Source organism: Mus caroli, unplaced genomic scaffold (assembly GCF_978045245.1).
Source record: "Mus caroli unplaced genomic scaffold, Mus_caroli_1 scaffold_1, whole genome shotgun sequence".
In the NCBI taxonomy this organism is placed as follows: Eukaryota; Metazoa; Chordata; class Mammalia; order Rodentia; family Muridae; genus Mus; species Mus caroli.
The window spans coordinates 163,279,645-163,305,145 of record NW_028227256.1 but is presented as its reverse complement, the minus strand read 5'-3'; the positions used below and the strand labels follow the sequence as shown (position 1 = coordinate 163,305,145).

The window sequence follows — 25,501 nt, the reverse complement described above, 5'->3', positions numbered from 1 at the left end:
CTGTGGGACTGGCCCCTCAGCGAGGAGGGCAGCCTCTGGCGGCGGTGGGCCGGAGGGCAGCCCCACGACCAGCCACGCAGGCAGGCTCAAAGTAATGCGGCTGCAGAGGCACAGTACGCGGGCATGCTGCACAGATCATACCAAGGGCGGGGCCCGGAGGGCGGGGCCTTGCCCGAGGGGGGCTGACAGGGAGTCGAGTTGTCCAATGGTTTCTTTCCCAGGTTGCCAGGAGGACCAATGGGCGAGCAGTAGGGCGGGCACAGGGGCTGGAGCTGGGCAGAAGGCTGGCGGTTGGCCACTGGGGCCGGGAGCGGGGAGCGGTGGCGTGGAGGTGTCCTCGCGCCCGCAGCCGTGATCCGGACGGAGCTGTGTGGTCTTAGGCAAGCCAGCCGACTGCAGCGGGAAGCCGGGCGGAACGGAGCGGCGGGAGCAGGATGGCAGAGGCCGTCGGAGCCGTGGCATTGATTTCGGCCCCGGCCCGCCGGCGCTGGCTGTGGTCGGTGCTAGCCGCGATGCTCGGGCTGTGTGAGTGATGCCGAGCCGGGGTCGGGCGGGGGCTCCGTGGCCGTGCGCGCGCTCGGGGCGCCTCGGAGGGGAGGGGGCGCGGCCTGCGCGCTCTGGGGCCCGGGCACGCCGCCCGGGGAGCGCGGCCGGGAGCCGAGGAACCTCTTTCTTTGGATCCCTTTGCATAGAGGGCGCGGGGTGGGGGGTGGGGGGGTGAGGGAGCTCCCTACCTCGCAGCTCCCTGGGGACTGTCCCAGGAGCCCACTCACGCCCAGTCCCCTGCGGTCGCCTCCTGGCGATTCTGGGTTGCCCAGGACCTCCCGGGAGTCCGACTCTGGAATTGAGGTTCTCCACCTTTGGGAGATGGCGGAAGATTGCAGGATTTTTCACCTGTGGGGCCTTTGTTGGTTTATTTCCTTGTTTAAACCAGTGTTTTTCCTTTACCTGGTAAGATCTATTTCGAATGCGCTCAGATCCATTCTTAAGGCTCTGTGATTGAAAACTCAGAATCTCATTTATTTCACCTCTGGGGTCTGCAAGTCACAGAGACGAAATTTATGTTACTTCTAGACTAGAATGCAAAGGCTTGAAAGAATTCGGTCGAATTCGAATTAATGGTAAACATGGGCAAGATAGTTTGACAAGACGAACATTTACAAAGCATGCTTTTACTTTGATTTTAAAAGCCCCCCTCCCAGGCCCTTACCAAATAAACCAGACTCAAGTTTTTGGTAAAGGCTCCGGCTCGGTTTATATGACGTCTTGGACGAGTTGTTTTATGGGGCGTCTGAAGTAGTGTCTGCCCCAGGACTTTTTGTGTGTGTTGTTCAAAGCAAAGTACTTGTTTCTGTCTCAGAATTCAGTTAAGTAGTGGTTACTGAGAGGTCGAACTGCTAAGAAAACACGGAGGGGGTTCCTCCCACTCATTCTTTTGTTGTGTAAAATGTAATTTGTTCAAAATCCATTACTCAGTACTTTCTTTCGTGCAAAAGTTCTTAATGTAGTAGTCTCTCGAGCCAGGAATATAGGTGAGATTCTGTTGGAATACCAACTTTCATTTAAGCTCCTAGTTAATAGCTTGAAGGTGAAAATGGACAAGATTCATTTTTTTATGTATCAGATGGGATCTGTTCTGTTTTTGTTTTCCTGTTTCTCCTAAGGAAACAGAAAAGGCGTGGGCTTTTGTTTGTTTGTTTGTTTTTGTCATTTTTTTTCTTTTGGTGCCGGCTGTATTTGTGTTTAAGCAAAGGAACACAGAACAGACCCAAACTCCACTTTATCAGACTGTTTGTGGGCTGAATTGTGTGATGTCAGACATTGCCGTTGGGGACAGGGAGGTCAGAGTGATCTTAAATTCAGGGTGTTAAAAGCTGCAGAAGCAGGGACTGTGTTATGAATGAAATGTCACCTGCTCTGCTATAAAAGAAAACCATTCTTTTCTTCTTCTTTTAGAAGCCAGGTATGATGGCTTACACCTGAAATCCCAGCACTTGAGTGGTCGAGACAGGGGGATTGACATGAGTTGGAGGCCAGTCTGGGCTGATTTGAAGGAACTACACATAAGGGCTCATCTTTTACAAAACATTCTGAGACAGCATCTCACTGTTTTATCACAGGCTGTTCTTGAACTGGGCATCGTCCTGACTCTGCCTCCCAAGGGCTGGATTAAACGTGTATACCACACCTGACTTTTCTATTTTTGAGGTTTCTTTTCACCGTGTTGCCTAGACTGGTCTTCAACTCCTGGGCTCAAGCAGTCCTGCTTCAGCCTCCAGGAGCCTGGGACCTGCAGGAACACACCACTGTTCTCATCCAGAATAGCCTCTCAAGTTCTGTTCAGTTACTTAGCAGACATCTATCCGCACCTCTTAGATGTTAAGTACTTGAAACGTACAGAACGTGGGGTCACAGTCTTTACCCTAAGACTCCAGGTTCTTGAGAAGTCAAAACAGTCAAATCAATAATTAAAACAAAACAAAAAAGAAAAAAAGAAAAAGAAAATTTTCAGTAGAGATTTATTCAGTGTGGCCACATTGGGAAGACACACGGAGATCCAGTGACTCAATTCCAGCCATCCCCAGGGTCCTGAAAGTTTAAAGTTTAAATAGAGGGCCAGAGACACATGCAAGTCTAAGCAGTTGAGGTCAGGGTATGGGCTCACCCACCATTGACCAGTCATTATCTGGGCTTAAGTCTCTCCAGCAAGGTGGTCCAACAACTTGTTAGTGTTGCAAGCTGCTGACAGTTACATTGTAACTGTGGAAGCTCAGCCTTGAAACTTGATTAGGATCTTGTCCTAGACTTTAGCTTTCCAGGGCAGAGGCCTGCTATTTAGAAAGTAAATTAAACTCTACAAATAACCAGTGTGGTCCAGTCTGTGTTTTGATCTTGTATCAAAACTCTTCCCTTTTCTCCTTCCCCTTAGCAGTCTCATCTGTGCTATATAAGTTCACCTGTATAGACTAGTGTTAAATGTGAAGAACACTGGACTGAGAAGTTCCAGTACTCAAAATTCTTGCGTGCTGCTCACAGTGAGGTTGTTTACATACCTGCTGACCCTGTCACGCCCTCATCCGCATTACTCCGCTTTATATTCTCTCTCTCGGGTATTATTTTTTCATGCTTATTCTTTCCTGGCATTTTTTACTGATGATGATATAAATCAGCACAGAGGCAGAGGAAGAATAAGGTCGAAAAGACCAGCTATTACGTACTGACGCCTTATTGACTTACGTAGCGATTTATTTCAAGCACTGCTTGTACTGCCTATTGACCAAACATGACTTCACCTGCTACCTGAAGCAAAATGACCTGGAGAAACTGCCGACTGCCAATTGGCTTCTATAAAACCTTGCTTGTTTGCCCACTCCACCTTGTGGTTTCAGAGCATAAAATGAGGATACAGACTGGACCCCGCAGCAAAGCCTTTCAGGAGCTGTCCTGGCTTTGGTCCACCAGTGACATCTCCTCTCTTCCACTGTTACTGGCATAGAATGCTTATTTTAGGATGATTCCCACCGCAAAGCCTAGGAAAGTGCCTGGGCTACAGTAGGAAATCACCACGTGTTTGTTGAGGGCGGTCATTGGATTGCAGAGCTGGTACAACTGAAAGTTTTCAGTAGAGGAACTTTTGAGTTTGATTTTTTTACCCTTTTATTTAATTTATTTGTGTGTGTGTGTGTGTGTATATACTTGAGACAGAGTCTCACATGCTATATAGCCCAGGCTAGCTTCAGACTCACTGTGTAGCTCAACCTGGCCTTGAGCTCACAGTAATCCTGTGTTGGCCTTCCTAAGTGCTGGGTTCACTGGTATGAACCACCGCATTTGACTTGAATTTTTAAAATCAGAGTTAAAGCTTTCTAAACTCGTGCGGCTTAGATAATTTACGGTAAACAAATCTTAAAAGTGACGTCTAAGCTCCCTGCATGGTACTGCTTTCCTATACAATGACGACCCAACCAGCCCAAGGGGGCCTGGCAAGCAGACGTCTGCCTGGGGTACATGGGCAGATGTTCCCCCCACCCCCACTCAGTTTACCTATCCCTTGTCATCTCCCTGTAGGCCTCTTGCCTGCATGACCCCTTCCCTACAGGAAGTCCCTGTTTCTCTGAGGTCCTGCTCACTCTCAGACTGATTCTTCCTAGCCTGGCCTTCTCTCCTGCGGGGTCCGTATGTCTCCGACTCTTACCTTTATCAGGAAACATAAACATAACAGCCCTATTCTTCTCTGCAGTCTCCCAAGCCCCACTCCAAGTTGCTGGAGCTCACAGAGACAGTGGTCTTGCTACCCCCTCCCCACCACACCCCCCTTCGGTGCATTAGTCACTTCCTGGCTGCTTGTGAGCCTCCAGCTCTCCACAGCCATTGCTGGAATCATTTCCTGGCAAGCTCTTCCCTTCCCAGCCCTCCTGGCCCTTCCTTGAATGCACCTGGCTGTCCCTCCTGGCCCTTCCTTGTACGCACCTGGCAGTCCCTCACGTCGGAGAAAGCTCTACCTCTGCCTTGTGTCTGCTCTTCCATCTGCGTTCTCGTCCCCATGCAGATCTGTCTTACTATTGGGCAGCACACATGTGCTGTAGAATTTCTAGTTAAGAAACCTGTCTTTGGCCTCACAGTTCCCCTTAGCTACATCCCTAAGCAAAATTTCTTGAGACAGGTCCTGCTCTCCATTTAATGATTAAATCTTGTCACCTGGAGGTTTGGGAATTTGACTTTTGCATTGCGGGCCTTTTATTTGCTTTTAGCTTTCCTTCCTGATTCTTCTCTTCAGCCTCTGGTCTGTAGTGCCTTGTTTCCTCTGGTCTCTGTTCACTCCAGCAAAGACGAGGGGGAGACTGAGAGACAGACAGTGCCAGAGCTTGTGTTCAGGAACCTCCTAGCCATGGAGGATTGACAGTGCTTTCCCTCCTCATGAACGGCGCTCACACAAGCAGGCATGTTGAGAGGAGGGAGCTGGGAAGCCTCAGCTCCTGATGCCAGAGACTTCTGCGCAGGGATGCCCTGCAAACCTTGACCTGTTTAGAGCACTCTATGGCTGGACAGGCATGGTAACTGGGGCAGTGGTTCTCAACCTTCCCAACACTGCGACTGTTTCATACAGTTCCTCATGTTGTGACGCCCCCCTAACCATAAAATTAGTGTTCTTGCTACTTCATGACTGTCATTGTGCTACTGTTATGAATTGTAATGCAAATATCTGCTTTCCGAGGATCTCAGGTGACTCTGTGAAAGGGCCATTCACCCCCCCCACCCAAGAGGTCATGACCCACAAGTTGAGAAACACTGAACTCAGGGGTCACACAAGGCCCAAACTCACAGGAGCCCCAGGGCATAGTGGAAGACTGGAGATGCCTAGGGTTCTTGAGTGCTTAGAGACCATTGGGGCAGAGAAGTAATGGACAGAAAGTAAGTAGGACCAAGGCTTTATTCTCATTACCAATAATGGTAACGTCAGAGAAAAGAGAAATAAAATAAATGCCTTTTATTCATTTTTTAAGTTAGGATACAAAGTAATGAGATTTTCCACAACATTTTAATGCATATATATCCTAAGTGTTCTAATTCAGCCTCCTCCCCTGCTAATATCTCTTGGTTAATAATTTTCTTTGGGCATAAGTCTGTCCAATAGGAATGTACCTAAGTGTTCTTGCAGCTGTTGGCTTATTTCTTACAGTATATGGAACATGCACTAGGTCAGGTGCCATTTTAGGCTCTTTGCAAGCATTAACTAATTTCAGTTCTAAAGTAACCTAACGAGGCAGGCACTCCTGGTTGAGCAGCCCTTATCTAAAATGACAGGACCAGAATTGGTTTTCTAAACCGTGGAATGTCAGCATTCACATATACATGCTGAGGTATCTTGGGGTGGGGGCAAGTCTGTGATGCAAACTTATTTGTTTGATAGACAACATTTAGAAGTATCTGGAAGGTGATTTTATGCAACATTTCTAATACACATATGTTTTGGTATTTATTTATTTTGAGTTTGTAAAATAGGGTCTTACTGTGTCTCTCCAGCTAGCTGGCCTTGAACTCACGATGCAAAATTTGGTTGAGCTGATGACGTTACATCTGCTTCAGGTTCATAACTCTTCGGAGAGCAGGGCAGGAGTTCTAAGGAAGTCAGAATGGAGTAAAGGGCCAGGGTGATGTGTCTGCTCCTTGCACCCTGCCCTATCCTCCCACCTTCCGCCCCACTCCTGCACCCACCCTCACCCCAAATGTGTGTGTGAAAGGTCCAGGCCAAAGACCAACCTCCGTTATCATTCCTCGGGCACTATCTACCTCGGTTGTGCTTATTGGATTTAAAAATATTTTCTTATGTGTATGAGTGATTTTTTCCTTTATTGTGCAAATGTGCCATGACTGAACTGCACATAAGGAAGCAGACGAGATATCAGATTTCCCACAGCTGAAGTTATAAGACTCCTGTGGATGCTGGGACCTGGTCCTCTGCAAGAGGAGTAAGTGCTCTAAAGCCCTGAGCACCCGCCCCAGTCACCTCCCAGCCCGCCACTGCTTTTGAGACAGGGTCTCTCTTTGACCTGTAGTAGCACGCCAAGTTAGGCATAGCTGGCAAATATTTCCTCCTAGTAGAGAGTTTTCATCGCAATTTCTTGAGAGTTTGAGGCATACATTTTTAATTTTTATCAAATCCAATTTACCCATCTTATCTTTTTATACTCTTATTTATTTTTATTTTATGTACATTGGTATTTTGACTGCATGTATGTCTGTGGGAGGGTGTCAGATCCCCTGGGCCAGGAGTTACAGACAGTCGTGAGCTGCCATGTGGGTGCTGGGAATTGAACCCAGGTCCTCTGGAAGAATAGTGCTCTTAACTGCCGAGCCATCTCCCCAGCCCTACCTTCCTCTCTTTTATTGGTTCTGCTTTGGTTCTGTGAAACCATCACTGATGAATAACAGTTCCCAACAGGTAACTCCGGTGGGTTTTTTGTTTTTGTTTTTTTAGATTGTTTAGTTTTACTTCTTATATTTAAGTCTGATCTATTTGAGTTAAATTTTGTATAGGGTGTGTTTACTTTTTTTCATTTAATAATCTATATTGGGGATCATTTTATATCAGTATTAAAAAACTTTCTGACTGGACTAGGGAGATGGCTCAGCCAGTCAAGTCCTTGTCACTCAAGTAAAACAGTGATGTGAATTGTACAGGCACCTCCTCCGTAAGAGCCAGCACTGAAGTGTCCAGGTAAAAAACTAGAGCTGGGGACACAGAGGCAGGAGAATCACTGGGGCCTCTCTGGCCAGCTGGTTTAGTTGAGTCTGGCAAGCTCCAGGTAAAGTGAAAGACCCTGCTTACACACACACACACACACACACACACACACACACACAAACACACAGAGAGAGAGAGAGAGAGAGAGAGAGAGGCAGAACTCCCTTATTTCTTATGATGCTATAGTATCCTCTTAGCCAAGACTTACTTAAACATTTCTCTTTGAAAATTCACACAAACATGTGGATTTGAAAATTATTTTTAAAATGGCGGTGCAACTTAGAAAGTTTCCTGTTAGCTTCCTCAAAGGTCCTTGCGCTATCTTACTGGTAACATGATCCTTCCGTAAGAGACTGTTTATTTTTATTTTGTTCATTGGTCAAATAACTTTGGCATCACAGTTGGTGACTTGATGGACTTGGTTGTTCTGGGCTCTTCTTGCCATCTGGAGTCTGGTAAGTGCTCACCTCCAGGGAGACAGACCCTGAGGAACTGAGGGCTTTCATTCCATTCAACATTTATGGTGTGTCAGGAAGCAAAAGACAGTTATCTAAAGTGTCTGGGAAAGTCTTAGATGCGTGAGGTGCCCTAAGTGTCTGTCACCCAGGTAACAGTTTGTGTTCTTCACCCTCGGTTGTGTTGTAGGTTGTGTTGTAGTCTCTCTGTGTATACAACTCACAGGGTAATGAGCTACGCTTTGATCAATAGAGCCAGCCACACCGGAGGTGGTAAACTGTCCAGAGACTCTGAAACAATGAGAACGTGGGTTTCTCTGCTAAGTAGGGAGGAAGTTATATGAAAATCCTGAAATACAGCAAGCACATTGCACATCCTCAGGCACTGGATCGGAATAAGCAACAAAGCCCACAGGAAGCGGAAACTAGTTTGGCATAGTCCATTTCTTCACGTTGCTAAGGTTTTTAAAATGTAGTGTGTGCATGCATGTGCATGCATGCACTAGTGCTGTGCCATGCATGGGGAGGCAAGATCACAACCTGCAGGAGTCTTCGTGTCCCGTGTGGGTCCCGTGTGGGCCCCAGGGATGGAAGCCCCTTTACCTGTCACCAGTTTTCATGTGACGTTACGTCCAGCTTAGCTCTTATGCAAGAGACTCAGCTTATTGTATGCACTGGTAAATGAGCATGGTGTCAAGAGAAAAGAAATAACCTTGGGATTATTCACATCATGCTCTTGTACGGTCTGGATACCTTCAATAAATCATCCTTCTGGCCTAGAGTATTTTCATCTGTAAAGGCGACCTGAGCCAGACAGTCCTGAAGCCTGTACTATGTGGGAACACTTGATGAGGAGGTGGTGTGGAGCTGCTGAGGCTGGCAGTGACCCAAGGCAGCTGACCTGGTCTGAACAGAGCAAGCGGTGGGGAGTTGAGAACACATGTGCAGGTTGAGTCTCCAGGCTGGGCACTTCTAGGTGGGGCAGGCTCATCACCCTGCCTGTACGAGGCTACGAAGGCATCACTGAATTATGGTCATTCAGATGTCTGCAGGGGGATGTGAAATTCTGCTTTACTTTTCTCATTCATGTTTATATTGTTATAATTTCACACTTAAGGAAAAGTTGCAAAAGAATACAAAGAATACTGTCTGCCTTCAGGTTGTTTAAATGTTACCATTCGAATCTCTCCCCTCTCCCTCCCAGCTCAGCATCAGAAATGATGCTTCCTGCCTGCCAAGTACTCCATTGGGCATTCTCTAAAGATACTCTCTTGTACGACCAGTGTCCCTATCATAATCGGAAGATGAATATTGAAATAGTCTTACTGTGCAGTATGTGGCTTCAGTTTGCCAGTTGTCTTAAGATGATCCTTCATGTCATGGTCGTCCCTGTCTCGTTAGTCACCTTTAGTCAGGGCGCTTCTCTCTTGTTAAAAATTAACACCCCTATCTTTGTTTTTTTGTTTTGAGACAAGATTTCTCCGTGTAGCTCTGGCTGTCCTGGAACTCACTCTGTAGACCAGGCTGGCCTCGAACTCAGAGATCTGCCTGCCTCTGCCTCCTGGGTGCATTTAGATTAAAGCATATGAAATATAAACAATAGAGCCCAGTTACATTGTAGATTGTCCCTCAGTCCGCTGTCTGGTGAGTCAGGCTCTGTATTTGGCAGGAATGTCACTGTCCTCCATGCAGGTCACCAGGAGATGCTGCCTCCTCTTTCCATTCTGGTGCCGTGCTGCTCCACAGTATAGCAACCATCCTTTCTTGCTTTGTAAGGAACCATCTTGTGAGGAGTATGAAACCGAGGAAATGTTTGGTAAGATTCCCATCGAAGTGGTAGTGGTGGTGTTTGAAAATAAAGCTTTAAGAGCTTTTGATAAATGTATTTTATTCATTTCTTCCCCATTTTTGGAGACAGGGTTTTACTATGGAGGGGACTCATACATATATCAGGCTGACCTTGAGTAGAGATTTGGTTGTCTCACTATGCTCTAGAATTTCTTATTGCTAATTATTTCAAAGAAATTCAGCATGTGTCGTTCTTTTTTCTTAAAAAAAAAAAAGGAAGAAAAAAATCCCTTTGTGCTATGGAAATGGTTTAGCTGTTAAGAGCACTGGCTGCTCTTGCAGAGGACCTGGGTTTGGTTCCTAGTGTGTTCATAGTGGCTGACAGCAGTCTGCCACTCAAGTTTCAAGGGATCTGATGCCATCTTCTGACCTCTCCGAGTACCAGACTGACATGTAGTTCACAAGCACACATGAATGCAAGCACTCATATAAACTAAAAAATAAATCTGAATTAGGAAAAACAAAACAGATAACCCACCCTGGGGCTGGAGAGATGACTCAGCAGTTAAGAGCACTGACTGTTCTTCCAGAGGTCCTGAGTTCAATTCCCATCAACCACATGGTGGCTCACAACCATCAGTAATGGGATCCAATACCCTCTTCTAGTGTGTCTGATGACAGCTATGGTGTACTCAGATACATAATAAATAAATAAATAAATAAATAAATAAATAAATAAATAAATAAATATTAAAAAAAGAAAGCCTCACCTATCTAAAGTATTTGAATTTTATAACTTGATTTTCTTAGTAGCATCAGTTTTAGATAATTTAAGATCAGCTTCTGCCTCTGGGAGTTTAGTATTTTTTGATATTAAGGGTAGAATTGACATTTTAAAGAATCCTTTGGGAAAGTTTTGTTCTGAGTCTCTCTTTTTTCTATGTCACATCCAATCTCATCCAATAAGCCCACTGTGATGCTATTGTCCTGTTGAAAACCCTTCGTCTTAGTTCAGACCCTTTGGACCCGCACACTCCCGAGCATTAAACAGGACTTCTTGTTTCTGTTTCTGCAGGATGTACTTCTGGTCTATCTTGAGTCTTCCTGACATCCTGGATAAAACTCAAATGCACTTTCATAAAGCATTTCTTACTCCCTGTGGCGTTTCACTTTGACTTTAACCATGTACTTCAGGATGATGGTTTGATGGGAGTATGAAGAAATGGTGGAAAAATGGTGACAGCCCACACTCAGGATAGTCCCGTTCCTGTCACAGAGGTCATTTTTCTGAGCTTATCCATACTTTCTGTGTGCACTCACTTTTTGTTTGTTTTTTGAGACACAGTCTTGCTCTGTATCTCTTGCCAGCCTAGAGTTTACTTTAAGTTTGTGGCTATCCTCCTGTCTCTGCCTCCTGGGTACTGGGATTACAGGTATGTGTCAGCACACTTGATTTATGAGAAAGCACACATCCTTGTATGGTGTCTGATCAGTATGTCCCTGCAGAAACCAGCGTGTAACTGTGCAGCGAGCTGTGCAGCGAACACGAGCTGCATCTGACCGGTTTTATTGACAACATTCTTTTTTATTCTAATAAAGCTGGGCCACAGCAGGAAGAGGGACACAGATGTTCCATCCCTCTCATATTTGACTTCCTGTCCAGTGTAAGAGCATTTGCACATGAACTCTTTCTGGCTGTGATAAATTGATCCTGGATACATTCACCAGATATTTGTAGGAGTCAGAGTGCTTGACTTAAGGGCAAATTGGTTTCTTTATTTTACTTTAAAATGAGTACTTCTGTGGGTTTTTTAGCCATAATATCATTGTAGAGGAATCTTAAAAGACCACTGTTGCCTGTCTGTTCTTGCAGTTGTTGGTGTGTTTGTTATGTTTTGTTTCCTTTCTTTGTGCTAGTAAGGGTTAAATCTAGGGTCTTGTGCATGCTACGCAAGTGTTCTACCACCATTATAAGTTGTGTGTGTGTTGAGGGGGGAGGGTTGTTGGTTTTGTTTTGTTAGTTTATCTGACTCTGCCGCCTAGGGTTGTCTGGACGTCACCGGATTGCCCATTCGGGCCTTCAACTTGAAGGCCTTCTTCTGCCTCTAACTCCTGAGTGCCAAGATTACTGCCGTATCTGTCTCTCTCATTCCTGTCAACTGTATCTGGAGGTGTGCTGGGGACCAGGACATAAAGACTGTCACGACACTGTTCAGGGAGCTCGGAAGATGGTTCAGCCCCTAAGAACTCCGGCTGCTTTCCCAGAGGACCCCAGTTTGGCTCCCATTTTGGATGACTCACAGAAATCCATCACCCTCTTCCGGCCTCCATGGGTACCTGCATACGTGTGGGATACACATGCTACACATACAGATACACACATACATAAAAATAAATCTTTAGTTGGGCCTGGTGTCACATGCCTTGAATCCCAGCACTCTTGAGACAGAGAGGCAAGTAGATCTCTGTGAATTCAAAGCCAGCCTGATCTACAAAGCTAGTCCTAGGCCAGGTAGAGCTACACAGTAAGACCCTGTCTCAAAAACATTAAACAAAAGAGTACATCTTTAAAAAGAATTTTTTAAAAAGAAACTGTGAATCCAGTTGGGGAGCACAAGCCAGCTGCCGGACCAGTAATCAAAAGAGTTTGTTTCTCTCCGGAAGGTGCAGCCTCAGCGGACTGCGGCAGTGAGGTGCAGGAAGAGAGATGCTGAGTAGCAGGGCAGAGATCATCAAATCAGGGCCAGCCTCACCAGTCTCCTTGGATGGAACCTCGGGAGGCGGGGCTTTCACAGAGACCGGCCTGGTTCTGGGCCCAGAGAAAAATAACCAAAGGGATAAATGTTATTGCGGATTTGGAAGGAAGTGGGCTCAGTGAGACATGGCACTTCCGGCTTCCAGTGTGGCACCTCAGATGGAAATCAGAAAGGGGACCCTGGTTTTGAAAAGCCTGTGACAAAAAAAAAAAAAAAAAAGCAAAGCTGGGCAAGGCAGTGGTGGCGCACGCCTTAATCTCAACACTTGGGAGGCAGAGGCAGGTGGGTTTCTGAGTTCAAGGCCAGCCTGGCCTACAGAGTGAGTTCCAGGACAGCAAGGCTACACAGAGAAGCCCTGTCTTGAAAACCAAAAAAGGAAGGAAGGAAGGAAAAGCCTGTGAGGTCATGCTGAGGGTTGGTGGCACTCTTTTTTTTCTTTGCTTGTTTTTGTTTTTCTGAGACAGGGTTTCTCTGTGTGGCCCTGGCTGTCCTGGAACTCGCTCTGTAGACCAGGCTGGCCTCGAGCTCAGAGATCCACCTGCCTCTGCCTCCTGAGTGTTGGGATTATAAGTGTGTACCATCACTGCCTATCCAAAGATGGCACTTTTAAATTAAGTTTTAAATAAGAAAATGGCATGAACAAATTTGCATTCAAATCAAATTTAATTGAGAATCTGCCCCAAAATATTAGCAATCCACACCGCTTCCAGCTGCACACAGATGTTTCTGCCCACCATTTCTCTGGCTTGCCCGTGTGTGAGCCACTCGGCTAGCTTGTTCGCCCCATGCTGGGATAGTTGGCAACAGGCTTAGGTTCCACACACAGTTAGCTCACTTACATTTCTCAGAACCTAGCAGAGCTATGGTTCAAGCCCTCAGTAGAATCTGCCACTGTGCTATAAAATATACACTAGCTTCATGTTTCCTTCCTTCCTGATGCACATCTCTAACCATTAAAGTCACGACAGCTTGCCCACTCTCCGAGGTTATATGTATGTATTATATGTGTATCTAGGGACTTTGGAGACATGGTTAACTCAGATTTGGTTACTGGTTTTTTTGTGTGTGTACATTTAACAGTGTCTAAGAAGACAATAGAGCATTGCCTTCGTTTTTTAAAATCTCAGGTCCATAACATTTCTTTTACCAGTGAACCTTACTCAGTCATCCACAGAGCAGAGCTTGTCAGCCTCAGGCTAGGTCTTCCTGTGGAAGGACATCACTAGTGAAGGTCTGACTTCCTCTTTGGTGTCCCAGAGAGAATGGTTGGACTTAGACTCTTAAGGGCATTTGAAGGTTTGAGTGCCTGGGTCCACTTCATAACAATTAAATCACAGTGTCTGAGGCCAGAGGGTAGGGCCCATTCCTGAGTAGTTTGACTGTTTTCTTTTCCTAGTTTGTTCAAGACTGGGCTTCATGTGGCCATGCTTGGCCCTGAACTGGCTGAGTGCATGAGGATGGCCTTGAACCCATCCCATGCTCCCTAACTCCCAAGTTCTGGGATCAGAGCATGTGCCACCACACCTGGCACACTTTGCGTTAAAAAACCAACCTTATGTATCTGTGTCTGTGTGCTTATGCTGCTTGTGTGCAGAGGCCCGAGGAAGCCAGAAGAAGGCATTAGACTCCCTGGAGCTGGTGTTACAGGAGCTTGGTAGCTGTCTAACTTGGGTACTTGGAACCAACGTCAGGTACTCTGGAGGAGTACAAACTCTCCTAACCACTGGTGGCCTCTCTGGCCCCAAGGCTTTCTAAAAGGACTTTGCACTTTAGAGTTGTTTGGGTTATGCAGCAAAATTAAGAGGAAGATGCAGCTATTTCAGACCCTCCCCCATCCACACCCACGTCTGTACATAGTCTCCTGTGTTACCAGCATCACCCTCCACCAGAGTGATGCTTGGGAGAAGGCTGTGGAGCCTGTTGAACCTGTACCGCAACATCATTGTAACCCAGAGACTCTAAGTTCATAGTAGTGTTTACTTCTAGTGTGTCTAGTGGTCCACCCCTGTGAACACATACACAGTAGTTCAGAGTTTTTCAGTAGTTTAAATGAGCACCACTAACTTGTATTTACTTATTTATTTATTTATTCATTTTACTTTACGTTTTTTTGAGGAATGACCTTCTTGCCATCGACCTTGAGCGCAGACTCATTTCCAGTCCTCATTACAATGATGTCTTATGGTACTGGCTACATTTGTTTCCCATGGTTTCTGATGTACTGTGAATCTTCTAAGATTTGAGAGTTCACACAGTTTTAAGACACAGTGATCTTTTGCTAAAAGAGAAATTTTGTATACATTTCTGCACTTGAGAAAGACGAAATACTGAATGGTGAGCTCTGCAGTGGTAGTGCCCTCAGGGCTTTCAACACGGGGTATTAAGTTACAACCTTTCGGCAGGAAAATGATCAGATTTACCCAAAGGACTGTATTTTCTTCTTCTTGCCAAAATCTGAGGCCATGCTTGAATCCTACCTGCTGGTCCTACAGGGCAGGTGGGGGGCAGGAATGGCTTATGCATTGCCTGCGTGGTTGCATTGAGTTCTTGGTCTTTAGTGAAGGCCCACTGTGGGACATCCCCACATGACTCCCTAGGAGTCCAGATGCAGGGAATGGTGCTTCCCTGATGGACTGTGGATGTTTGTCTGTCTGCACAAGGCTGTCGCTTCCTGCATAGACTTGTAAGAATGAGTGCTTGATTGGAAAAAAGCACTCAGTCACAGGAAAGAGATGAACAGTGCACACAGAGAGAGACAGAGAAGCAATTCCAAGCCTTATAGTTAAGTGACTTATAGTCAGTGCAGTGACTGGCCTGATTCAGGACCTTTTGAATATTTCTCATTTCAGCAACAGAAAAATCTTTGTTGGTCCAGAAAAAGTTAAGGCTAGAGACGTGGCCAGCTGGACATGGGTGTGGATGGTAGGGGTTGACCCTGAGACTGGAGAATCCTGCCTGTTCCCACAAGTACATGGATGTTTCCCTTACATTGAGATTCCGATAGATAAATTCCCTTCAGAGGAGACCTGTAGATGCTGCCTTCAAGACAGTGCCAGCCAACAGATATTATCCCGAGTAATCTCTAGAGACACCCTCCACCCCCGCCCCACCATGATGCTGTTTTAAAACTTGGATTTTTTTGTTAGGTTGGTTTTTCAAGACAGGGTTTCTCTCTCTAACCTTGGCTGTCCTGGAACTCACTCACTCTGTAGACCAGGCTGGCCTCAAACTTCGAGACCCACCTGCCTCTGCCTCCTGGGTGCTGGAGTTAAAGGTGTGCACCACCACCCCTGCAAATCTTGAATTTTTTTTAAAAATGATTTTGGTTTTGTTTTTTAAAGACGTGTTTGTTTGTTTGTTTGTTTATTATATGAGTATGCTGTAGCTGACATATTAGAAAAGGGCATTGGATCCTGTTATAGTGGTTGTGAGCCACCATGTGGTTGCTGGGAATTGAACTCAGGACCTCTGCAAGAGCAGCCAGTGCTCTTAAGTGCTATGCTGAGCCATCTCTCCAACTCAAATCTTGAAACCTTTATTGTGAAGCAGTCAGAACGTTGTATATTTTGTTCTTTCTCTCCTTAGTTCTATCATTTTGTACCGCCCCCCCCCCCCCCCCCCAGCATCAAACAATACCTGAACACATTGAGAAGGGACCATGCGTCTGTCAGGTCAAAAGAGTGTAATGGTGAACATAGAACCCATCCTCTGCCCTCTGCCCGGCTGTCCTTTCCACAGAGCACGATGGGAGAAGTGCCCAGGGAAGGACAGGATGTCATGGGATCACCAGTGTGGGGGAAGGAAGTCATTTTGAGATCGAAGCCTGAAGCAGAGGCTCAGACAGCGTGCAGAGGAAGGAGTGTGTTCCCGGCAAGTGGAAAGTTCACTTGATGAGGATTTCAGGCTCACTGAATGGAGTATATTTCTGTAGCCGTCTCTGACTTTGTGTTATTCAGCTAAGAGGGTTCCAAAATAGCAACCCTGACGCATGGAAGAAAGGAGCCCATTTGAGCTCTCAGTGGCCTCTGGCCACCAACCGCTGCCAAGCAGCTCTGCACCTGCGCAGTCGCCGCTGACAAAGGTGACCAAGCTCTGCTTAGCCAGTCAGATTGTTCAGGCACAGTGGGTACTACTGAATGTTTTGCCTGCAACATTCTGGGACTGAAAAAAAGATGTCTTTCCCCTTCTTACTAATGTCTTTCCCTCACTTTGTTTGTTTGTTGTTTGATTTTTGAGACAGGGTTTCTCTGGGTATCCTGAAAATCATGCTGTAGACCAGGCTGGCCTCGAACTCAGAGATCCACATGCATTAGTCTCTGAAGTGCTGAGATTAAAGCATTCCACCACCACGTGGCTCTCCCTCAGTTTTTATTCTGAAACATAAAATGTTGGGGGGGGGGGGGTGTGGAGATAGAGAGAGAACACAGCTCATGGGGTAAATAGAGAGTAAGGGCCCAGGCACCTGTCCCTGGCCCAGCGGAAACCTCATCCTGAATGACCTTGTGTTTAGTGTTTTGTTTTTTTCTTTTAAAAGGTCACATGAGGGCTTGTCTTAACAGAATTGTATTAGCCCATCACCATGTTCCAACAAAATCAATGAAGCATAGGCCAGAGAGCAGTTCCTAAATAGATGGATTTATACGCTTTCATGAGAAGCCATACTGGCAACTTCAAAGTGCTTGCCGGGGGTGGCGGGGTGGGGGTGGGGATTGGGGGCTGTGGATTAAAGCAACCGCCTTCTTTCAATGACAAGGAAAACCTTAACAGGATCCTTTGTAACAGTAACAGAACCAAAAGCTGTTTCAGGATCGTTGTCTGCCTGGGCTGTGGGGGTGTTTTGTTTACTCACAACTATGCTATCCAGTATATTTCCAGTGGTTTTACAAGTTTGAGTTTATTTGGAGTAATAAGGTCATTGGGCCGCCTCACTCACTTCCTGTTACGTTCGTAATTCAGAGTATTGGAACAGGCCATGTCAGGAAATGACCTCCTGGACGAGCTGTGTTTGTCTAACCGGGTCTCAATTTGCTTTCTTCAGGCTGGGTGGTGTGGCACTCGTGCTGGAGACTCGGCTAGATAGATGACCGGGTCAGAGTCAGCCTGAGCAGCTGCCAGACCCAAGAAACAAAGCTTCGTTTCTTTGTTGTTTTCATACTTTGTATTTTCCTTTTGATCTTTACTAAAATGTCCTGGCTTTCCATCTAAACCATCAGCACATCAAGTGTGGGTATTGTTTGCTTCTTGTAGAAAGGACCTTGCTGTGCTGTGTTTGCCTGTCAGGGATTCTCTAGGTGTCTTTCCGTCTGAGGCAGTCTCCATGCTCTTTATAACCGGCAAAGTCACTGCTCAAAGATAAATTGGCAAGGCAGTGCGTTTTAGAAGCCCTAGTCTCTAGGGCTCAGTAACTGAAGAGTTCTTTCCGGGTTGTTTATTTGTTTTCTTGACCTTTGAGCCCCAGCATAACTCAGCAAAGTTTTCTGCTGCTTGTTAAACAAAGGGGAAAATGTGCCGATGCTGTTACTGTGTCTGGGTTTACACAGATGTTTGTTTACGTGAGCCTTGGACGTAAGTTCATGGTTGGAAACACTTGATAAGCGTTTCTTTTTTATTCATTAAATTTTTGTTTTATATGTAGGCCATAATCTTTCCCCTGATGTCAACAGGAAAAGTCATTTTAAAAAAATTTTTTTTATTACGTATTTTCCTCAATTACATTTCCAATGCTATCCCAAAAGTCCCCCATACCCTCCCCCCCACTCCCCTATCCACCCATTCCCACTTTTTGGCCCTGGCGTTCCCCTGTACTGGGGCATATAAAGTTTGCGTGTCCAATGGGCCTCTCTTTCCAGTGATGGCCTACTAGGCTATCTTTTGATACATATGCAGCTAGAGTCAAGAGCTCCGGGGTACTGGTTAGTTCATAATGTTGTTGTACCTACAGGGTTGCAAACCCCTTTAGCTCCTTGGGTACTTTCTCTAACTCCTCCATTGGGGGCCCTGTGATCCATCCAATAGCTGACTGTGAGCATCCACTTATGTGTTTGCTAGGCCCCGGCCAAGTTTCACAAGAGACAGCTATATCAGGGTCCAGGAAAAGTCATTTTAAAGTGTTTTAAGGCTCAGAGTTAATACATTGTGGCCTAGTTTTCTTTCTTTCCGTCTTTCCTCTTCCTCCTCCTCCTCCTCTTCCTCTTCTTCCGCCTCTTCCTTCTCTTCCTCCTCCTCCTCCATCTTTTTTCCTTTTGCTATAATAAATACTATGACCAAAACAGTCCACCATGAAGGGAAGCCTGATTAGGGGCTCACAGCAAGAACAGACACAGAAGCCGTAGAGGAAGTCTGATCACTGCCTTGCTCTCCAGGCTCCCATTCGGCTACCTCTCTTTTGCCTTCTAGGACCATCTGCCTACAGTGCGTTGGTCCCTCCCACATTGATCATTAATCAATAAAATGCCCCACAGGCTTGCCTATAGGCCAATTTGAGGAAGGCCTAGCCTCACGTGAGGTTCCTTCTTCTTAGATGACTGTAATATGTGCCGAGTTCACAGTGAACTAACCAACACACATTGCAGCTTCCCTCAACTTTGTTTTTACTCTTATGTTGTTAACGTTCATTTCATTTATGTGTATGTGCGTGCTGTGGCCTGCATGTGCAGGTCAGAGGACAACTGTCAGGGACCTGTCCTCTCTGTCTGTTATGGGCTTTGTGCCAAGGACCAGCCTCAGCTTGGCTTGGGGTTCCTAAGAGAAAGGGTGTCTGGGAGCGGCGAAACAATTCTAAGCTGACGACCTGTGTTCTGCTAGCGACAGCTTTCCAGATTGCTCGCTGTGTTCTACTCTGCTCGAGACAGCTTTCTCTTGCTATTCTAAAAACTCTTAGGATAGCTCATCTCTTGCAGATCAAAAGCCCAATTTTTAATTTATGTATCAATTCAGTTATTCCCCAGGTTCCGATGAATCAGCATCCTGTAACTCCAGCCCTTTGACTCTTAGACAGAGTCAGCAAGCACAAGCACAGACCATAAGATAGCTGGGTGAGACCCAACTCTGAAATTATCATTCCTACCATGCCTGGGCCTGGACCTAAATTCCCTCTGTCCCAGGCTAATCTTGGTCTCAGGAATCTACCTGCCTTTGTAAGTATAAACAAAAAAACTTTGCTGGATGGGACCTTGCCGTGTGATCACCACTCCCTAAATCTCTTTATTTCCTTCCTTAGTATCTTTCTGACAAGCTAGCTCATAGTTCAGCTGCCTTTAGGTCTGTGAAGCTCATCATATAATTTGTATTGCATCCTTATATGTTGCATAGTTGAGAAATTATATATTTTTGAACTCATGGTTTCATCATTCTTTCCCACAGCCTTGAGGGCTATCCTGAAGGTCATAGTGTTCTACCATTTAGCTGAGACATAGAACACCCTCACCTCCTGGACTCATGCTGTCTCTGATTATCATGGAGTCATTAAGCTTGGCAGAGAGGAATTCCTTGAAGGAGGAACGTGAAAATATGTACACCATTATACAAACAAGCCATGTACCCACAGCCACCACTGACACTCATGGAGGCCCACACACTGCTGGCTCTCTTCCAGGGGCAGGAACCATATTGGCCAAGCCAACTTGGTACTCTGGGTATGGAACTAAGTTATCAGGCTTGTGCAACAAGCACTTTGACTCTGAGTTATCTAGCTTCAACTTTTATTTCCTCATTTTCTTGAGAAGTATCAGATTTCCACATTTTTTAAATACATCATTATTTTTGGTTGACCTTCCCCACCATCCTCTCCTCTCCCATCTCTCTCCTCCTCTCCTTCTCCTTCTGTTTTTATAGCATATCTGTCTGACTCTCCTTCCCCTCCCAAATTAAAGAATCTCTTTTTCCCCCTCACAAGCCCTTTTAAGTCTCCATGGTTCTGTATACACTTAAATGAACTTTAAAAAACATATCAAAAGATAGGAGGATCTGCATATAAGAAACAATCTGTGGTTTGACTTTCTGAGCTTGGGTTACCTCATTTCATGTGTTTCCCAGTTCTACCCATTTCTTACACATCATAATTTCAGGTTCTTTATAGTGGAATAAAGTCCATTGTGTATAGTTTCACTTCATTACCCATTCATCAGTTGGTGGACATCTAAGATAATAGCCACTTTTTTTGCCATGATCCCATAATTATAAATTCTAGGTCTGAAAAGATCTATTTGTTATTTTTTTCACATTGGGATCTCAGCCTTTCGTGATTTGGAATGTAGCTTAGCACAGTTCTTGCTATGTCTTGGTGCTCTTCACGTTTGCATGTGTAGACATTGTAATTAGACCCTGAGAACTCCCTTTTATGACTCTGAAGACGAGCTGTCTGGATCCACAATCATTTAACTGTGAACTTCCACTATAATAATTAAAAGGGTGGGGGTGGGGGGGCCAGGCAGGACAAAGGAAGCCATTCCTAATTGTTTAAGAAACCAAGGAACCCACCCCTTGCTTGGGCTGCATGGAATGTAACCTTAGAGGGACACCTGCTTTCTAGCGTCTCTTTGTTCACACAGGAGAACATTCTTAACAAAGGCGCCATTCCCGCTCAGTGTGGAAGGTCAGCAACAACAATTGCAGTGTGCTTGTGTAAAAGCACATTGGATTCTAGACTCTGCCATTGCATCGAAACCATGTGCAGGTTTAAGCAAGAGAAACTAATGCTTGCAGTATGCTTGGTAAAAGCTGGTTGCTGCTGTTGCATAGAAACCACTTGCAGATTGAACTCAAGTTGGAAGAGGTGAGTCAGGTCTCAAAATGGAGTCATGATCCAGAGGAGCGGGAGCAGTTGAGGAAGCTGTTTATTGGTGTCCTAAGCTCTGAAACCACAGATGATAGTTTAAGAGAATATTCTGAGAACGAGGAATGTTACAGGTTGTGTGGAGCTGAGAGACTTTCAACAAAACATTCCAGGAACTTTGGTTTTGTGACTTGCTCCTGTGTTGAAGAGGTGGATGTAGGAATGTGTGCCCGGCCATGAAAACTTGATGGTTGTGGTAGAACCAAGGAGCAGTTTCTAGAGAGTCCATAAATTGTTGTCAATAAGCATAACTGTGATGTGAAAAGGGCAATTTCTAAACAAGAGGTGCATCTGCTGACCACAGAGAGTCTGCCAGTGAGCCTAACTGTGAAGAAGAGATGCAGCCTGCTGGATCATAGAGAGTGGGAAGAGGATATGGCAACTTATGGCTCTTGGAGGCAATTTTGGTCTTGGTGGAAACTTTGGTGGAAGAGGAGGATTTGGTGGCAGAGATGGTGGCCAAAGAGGTAGTTACAGAAGTGGTGGTGGTGGATATAAAGGATTTGAAGGTGATGGTGGTAACTGTGGTGGTGGTCATGGTTACAATAGTAGAGGAGGCTGTGGTGGTGGACCAGGATATGGAGACCGAGGTGGTGGATGTGGTGGTGAAGGAGGAAACTTCAGTGGAGGTAACCATGGTGGTGGTGACTTTGGAAATTAGAGTGGATAACAGCATCAAATATGGATCCATGAATGAGGGCAATGTTAGAGGATGCTTCAGATAGTCTGCATGGTGGTAGCTTTTGATCTGTGGTAGAAGTGGTAGATATGGAAGAGGAAGGTTTAACAGCAGAAAATGGCTACAGAAGAGAGGGAGGGGTTGTCAGGAAAGCTCTCGGTTACTCAGAGACAGTCATCTCATCCTCAGTGCTTGAGAGGAAATGTGAAAATCTGCCTCAGAAGGAACACTGGTGCATAGCCAGAAACGTCGCTGCAGCTTAGACAGGAAGCCCTTCTTGTTCCGGCTGCCCCAGCATGGTGTGCAGTGTGCTGCCGTTCATCAGTGCAGTGCAGTGTCAGTTAGATGTACATGCTGAGGTCTTTTATACCTGTTGTAGCTTTTCTTTTCATTACTTCAGGTATATTGCCCTGTAAATTGTAATAGTGGTACCAGGAGTAAAAAATTTTTTTTAATTTTAAAAATTAAAAAAAAAAGGAATTTTTAGCTTAAAAAAAAGAAGAAAAGAAAGAAAACACATGCAAGTTTAAGCAAGAGGAACTGTTGCAGTGTGGCTGGTAAGAGCGGGATGGACTCCCGGCTGAAGCAAGGATTTCTTCCCCAGGCTCTCTCCTGAGATAGCTAGGCAGAGCATCCGACACAATGCTTCCCCTTATCTCTCTGCATCCCGGCTTCCTGAGATACTCCCGGGCTTGTCCTTCGAGGTGCCCTCCATACTTAGATACATCCCTAGCCTCAGAGGAGTGGACGCTGCTGCACAGCTCGATGAGGTTGGAGGGGTGGGGGTTAAGGCCTCAGGTGACGTGCAGTGGCCTGGTTCTGGGTCGTGGAGGGAGCCCCCGTAGGCTTAGGCAGAGGAGTGATAAGATCTTACTTATGTTTTGAAATAGAACCTTCCTGACCTCTCTGTGGAACACTTGCAGTTGAGTAGGTAGGGATGGAAGTAAAGATACCAATTCGGAGGCTATTGAAGTCCTTTGTGTGAACGGGCTGGCGTGGACCAAGACTAGCACTGCATCCCAGCGAGATTTAAACTATGTTAAAGTATGGAGAGGGTGGTTTTTAGACAGCTTTGGGATGTGTAAGGAAAAGGAGTCAGGGCAGCTCTGGATCTGGCCTCCCACTGACTGTGAGAGAGGTTAATGGAAAGCCAGCCTACTGTACAAGAGTTAGAGGTTCTGAGTGGTCACAAAGAGGAACGCTAAGGGCTGGAGAGATGGCTCAGTGGTTAAGAGCACTGACTGCTCTTCTGAAGGTCCTGAGTTCAAATCCCAGAAGCCACATGGTGGCTCACAACCATCTGTAATGAGATCTGACACCCACTGTAGCTAAAGACAGCTACAGTGTACTTACATATAATAAATAAATCTTTAAGAGAGAGAGAGAGAGAACCGCTAAGTGTCAGAGTGTCCTGGAGCTTTTAATTTAGAGACAAGGAGAGCGGGGAAGGAGCTGGCAGTGAGATAAGAGAATCCAGAGCCAGACCATAAGACGTCCAGGAGGGAGGATGAACTCTGTCTGATTGGAGTCAGAACTTAGCCGTTGATTAAGCCATGTGAAGGTCATTTCATTCCTTAGCCAGAATGTTTTGGTTGGAGGAGTGGGGATATGAATCTGAATTGGGCTTCCTCCTGAGAAAAAGGCATGGACCCTGGACACTGGGTGTGTCGGGGCTTAGAATTCATAGGTTCTAAGGGTTGTGTGTTCAAAATAACCAGTGATGTTTCAGAATGACTTTACTCACATTACCAGCTTAAATTCATTAAATCAGGCCCGTCTTATGTACTGCTGAGAACCTATTTATGTATCTGACTAGGCTTTTTCTCAGAACTCTTGACTTTAAACTCTGCCCCCTGGCTCTGACTGTGTAAGCCAGGCTGGCCTCGACTTCTCCTCGCCCTGCTTCAGGCTCTCAGTGTTGGGATCTCAGGCCTGTGGCCCTACCTAGTTCCCCGGTTCCATACGCAACAGTTCAAGGAAAGAGCCCAGAGGCAAGCTCCACCTTAACAAAAATCCTGGAGAAACTTTAGAGAGTGGGACTTGGAGTTCTCACCATCGGAGAAAAAAATGTGTCAAGACCTCATGGAATAAGCCAGTGCAGCAAGCTAGCGTTCCTGCAGTGAGCTGGTTAACTGGTTTGTCTTGTGCTTTGTCACGGGTTCTGAAACCCACATCCCCAGGGCTGCTTTCCTGCCTGCCTACGACTGCAAGGAACGCCTTTTGTTTGCTTCTGGTCTCAAAGAAAGGCTTATTTTGAGGTCTGGACCACAAATAATAATCCATTGTTCCCTATAATAATAATCCACCCTCATTGAGTAGAAAAAAATTTCCCTGATGCAGTGTGGCTATCAGTTTATTTAAAAGAATAGCCAAAGTGCCCATTATATTCTGAGAATAAACATTTGCAAGCTGGTTGGGAGGAATGAGGGGGTGCCCTTATTCTCCTTGGCTGGAGTCACAGTTAAACCCTCGAGGAGAAAATGGCCGTTGTCCCCGTGACAGTGCTGGCCTGTTCATTCTGAGGGTATTTGAACACAGCAGGTATTTATTCCAAACTGTTTCTTATAAGAATACCTTATTTTGCAGATGGGTGTCTTTAAGCTAATAGTTTCAGGACAAATACATTTAGCCTGTGAATGTGCCTCTGTTCTGAATGCAGACCGTCTTACTGAGGCTGCCTCCTCTAATCACCCTGCACTCTAGCCTCTGATTACAGATCTTGAGGGGGAAAAGCCATTTTAAAATCTCAAAATGGTAGATACATTTTAATTAGCATTTCCTGGGCTTAAACTAACTGAACAGCCATGGAGGGTCAAATGCAAAGCTAACCCAGTGTGATCAGTAGGTTTGTCTAGATTACCATATTCCTAGCCCTGGAAATCTTAAGGGAGGTGAGATTTCCACTCAAAAACTAAATATATTATACATTTTCCTGCCTTGAGTCCTTTATAGGAAGAGTGTCAGTTAAGTAGTAATGAGTATGTCTGAGATTAGTTTAAATTTAAATATTGCTTTAAATATAAATGTGAGTCAAGCTTGAGACAGCAATTGCAGTATGTCAGATGAGTGTAAAAAACTGTTTAAAGAAGTAAGACATTCATGTTATAAGAACAGTCCACCAGGGGAATCCCAGGAAATTCCCCCTCCCTTGTTTTCTGTTCTGGAACTCACTTTGTAGATCAGGCTGACCTCAAATTTAGAGATCTGCCTGCCTCTGCCTCCTGAGTGCTGGGATTAAGGGTCTGCACCACCACGCCCAGCTACCCAAGAAGGCAAGTGGTTGAATGCTAATCTGGGGACAGTGGGAGTGTTTCTCATTGCATTGGTTACTTTCCTGCTGCTGTTAAAAGACATCAGGAAGCCTGAGACAGTGTTGCTGAGTGAGAGTTCCTCTGAAAGGTTGTCTACAGTGTGACGTCAGCTATACAGTGTTGTGACGACGGAGACAAAAATCTAAAGACAATAAAAAGCCAGTGTTCCAGGAGCATGAGGCCATTGCTTAGCCAGAGGCACTCAGAGATGCTTAGGAGAGGGGAGTATTATATGACTCCTTATGAGGGTTATACGTTGTTACACTCATTGTTTAAATCTGTAGGACTTAAAGTCTTTACAAGAATGAACCCTAATGTAAACTAGGGACCTTAGTTAACAGTAATGTAGCAGTGTGTTTATAATTGAGACAAATGTACCACACTGATGCCAGATGTTAGTAACAGAGGAGACTGGAGGAAGGGATGGAGTTTG

General features: G+C 45.6%; 1 protein-coding gene across 1 annotated transcript in view; it reads left to right on the top strand.

The window, feature by feature from the left end:
* Positions 1-285: 285 nt before the first annotated feature.
* Mpzl1 (myelin protein zero like 1) overlaps positions 286-25,501 on the top strand; it is a 41,540-nt gene continuing 16,324 nt past the window's right edge. The window contains exon 1 of the mRNA XM_021160641.3: positions 286-525. Within this exon, the coding sequence (XP_021016300.1) occupies positions 435-525 (91 nt within the window). The 5' untranslated portion in view covers positions 286-434. The remainder of the gene's footprint in view (positions 526-25,501) is intronic.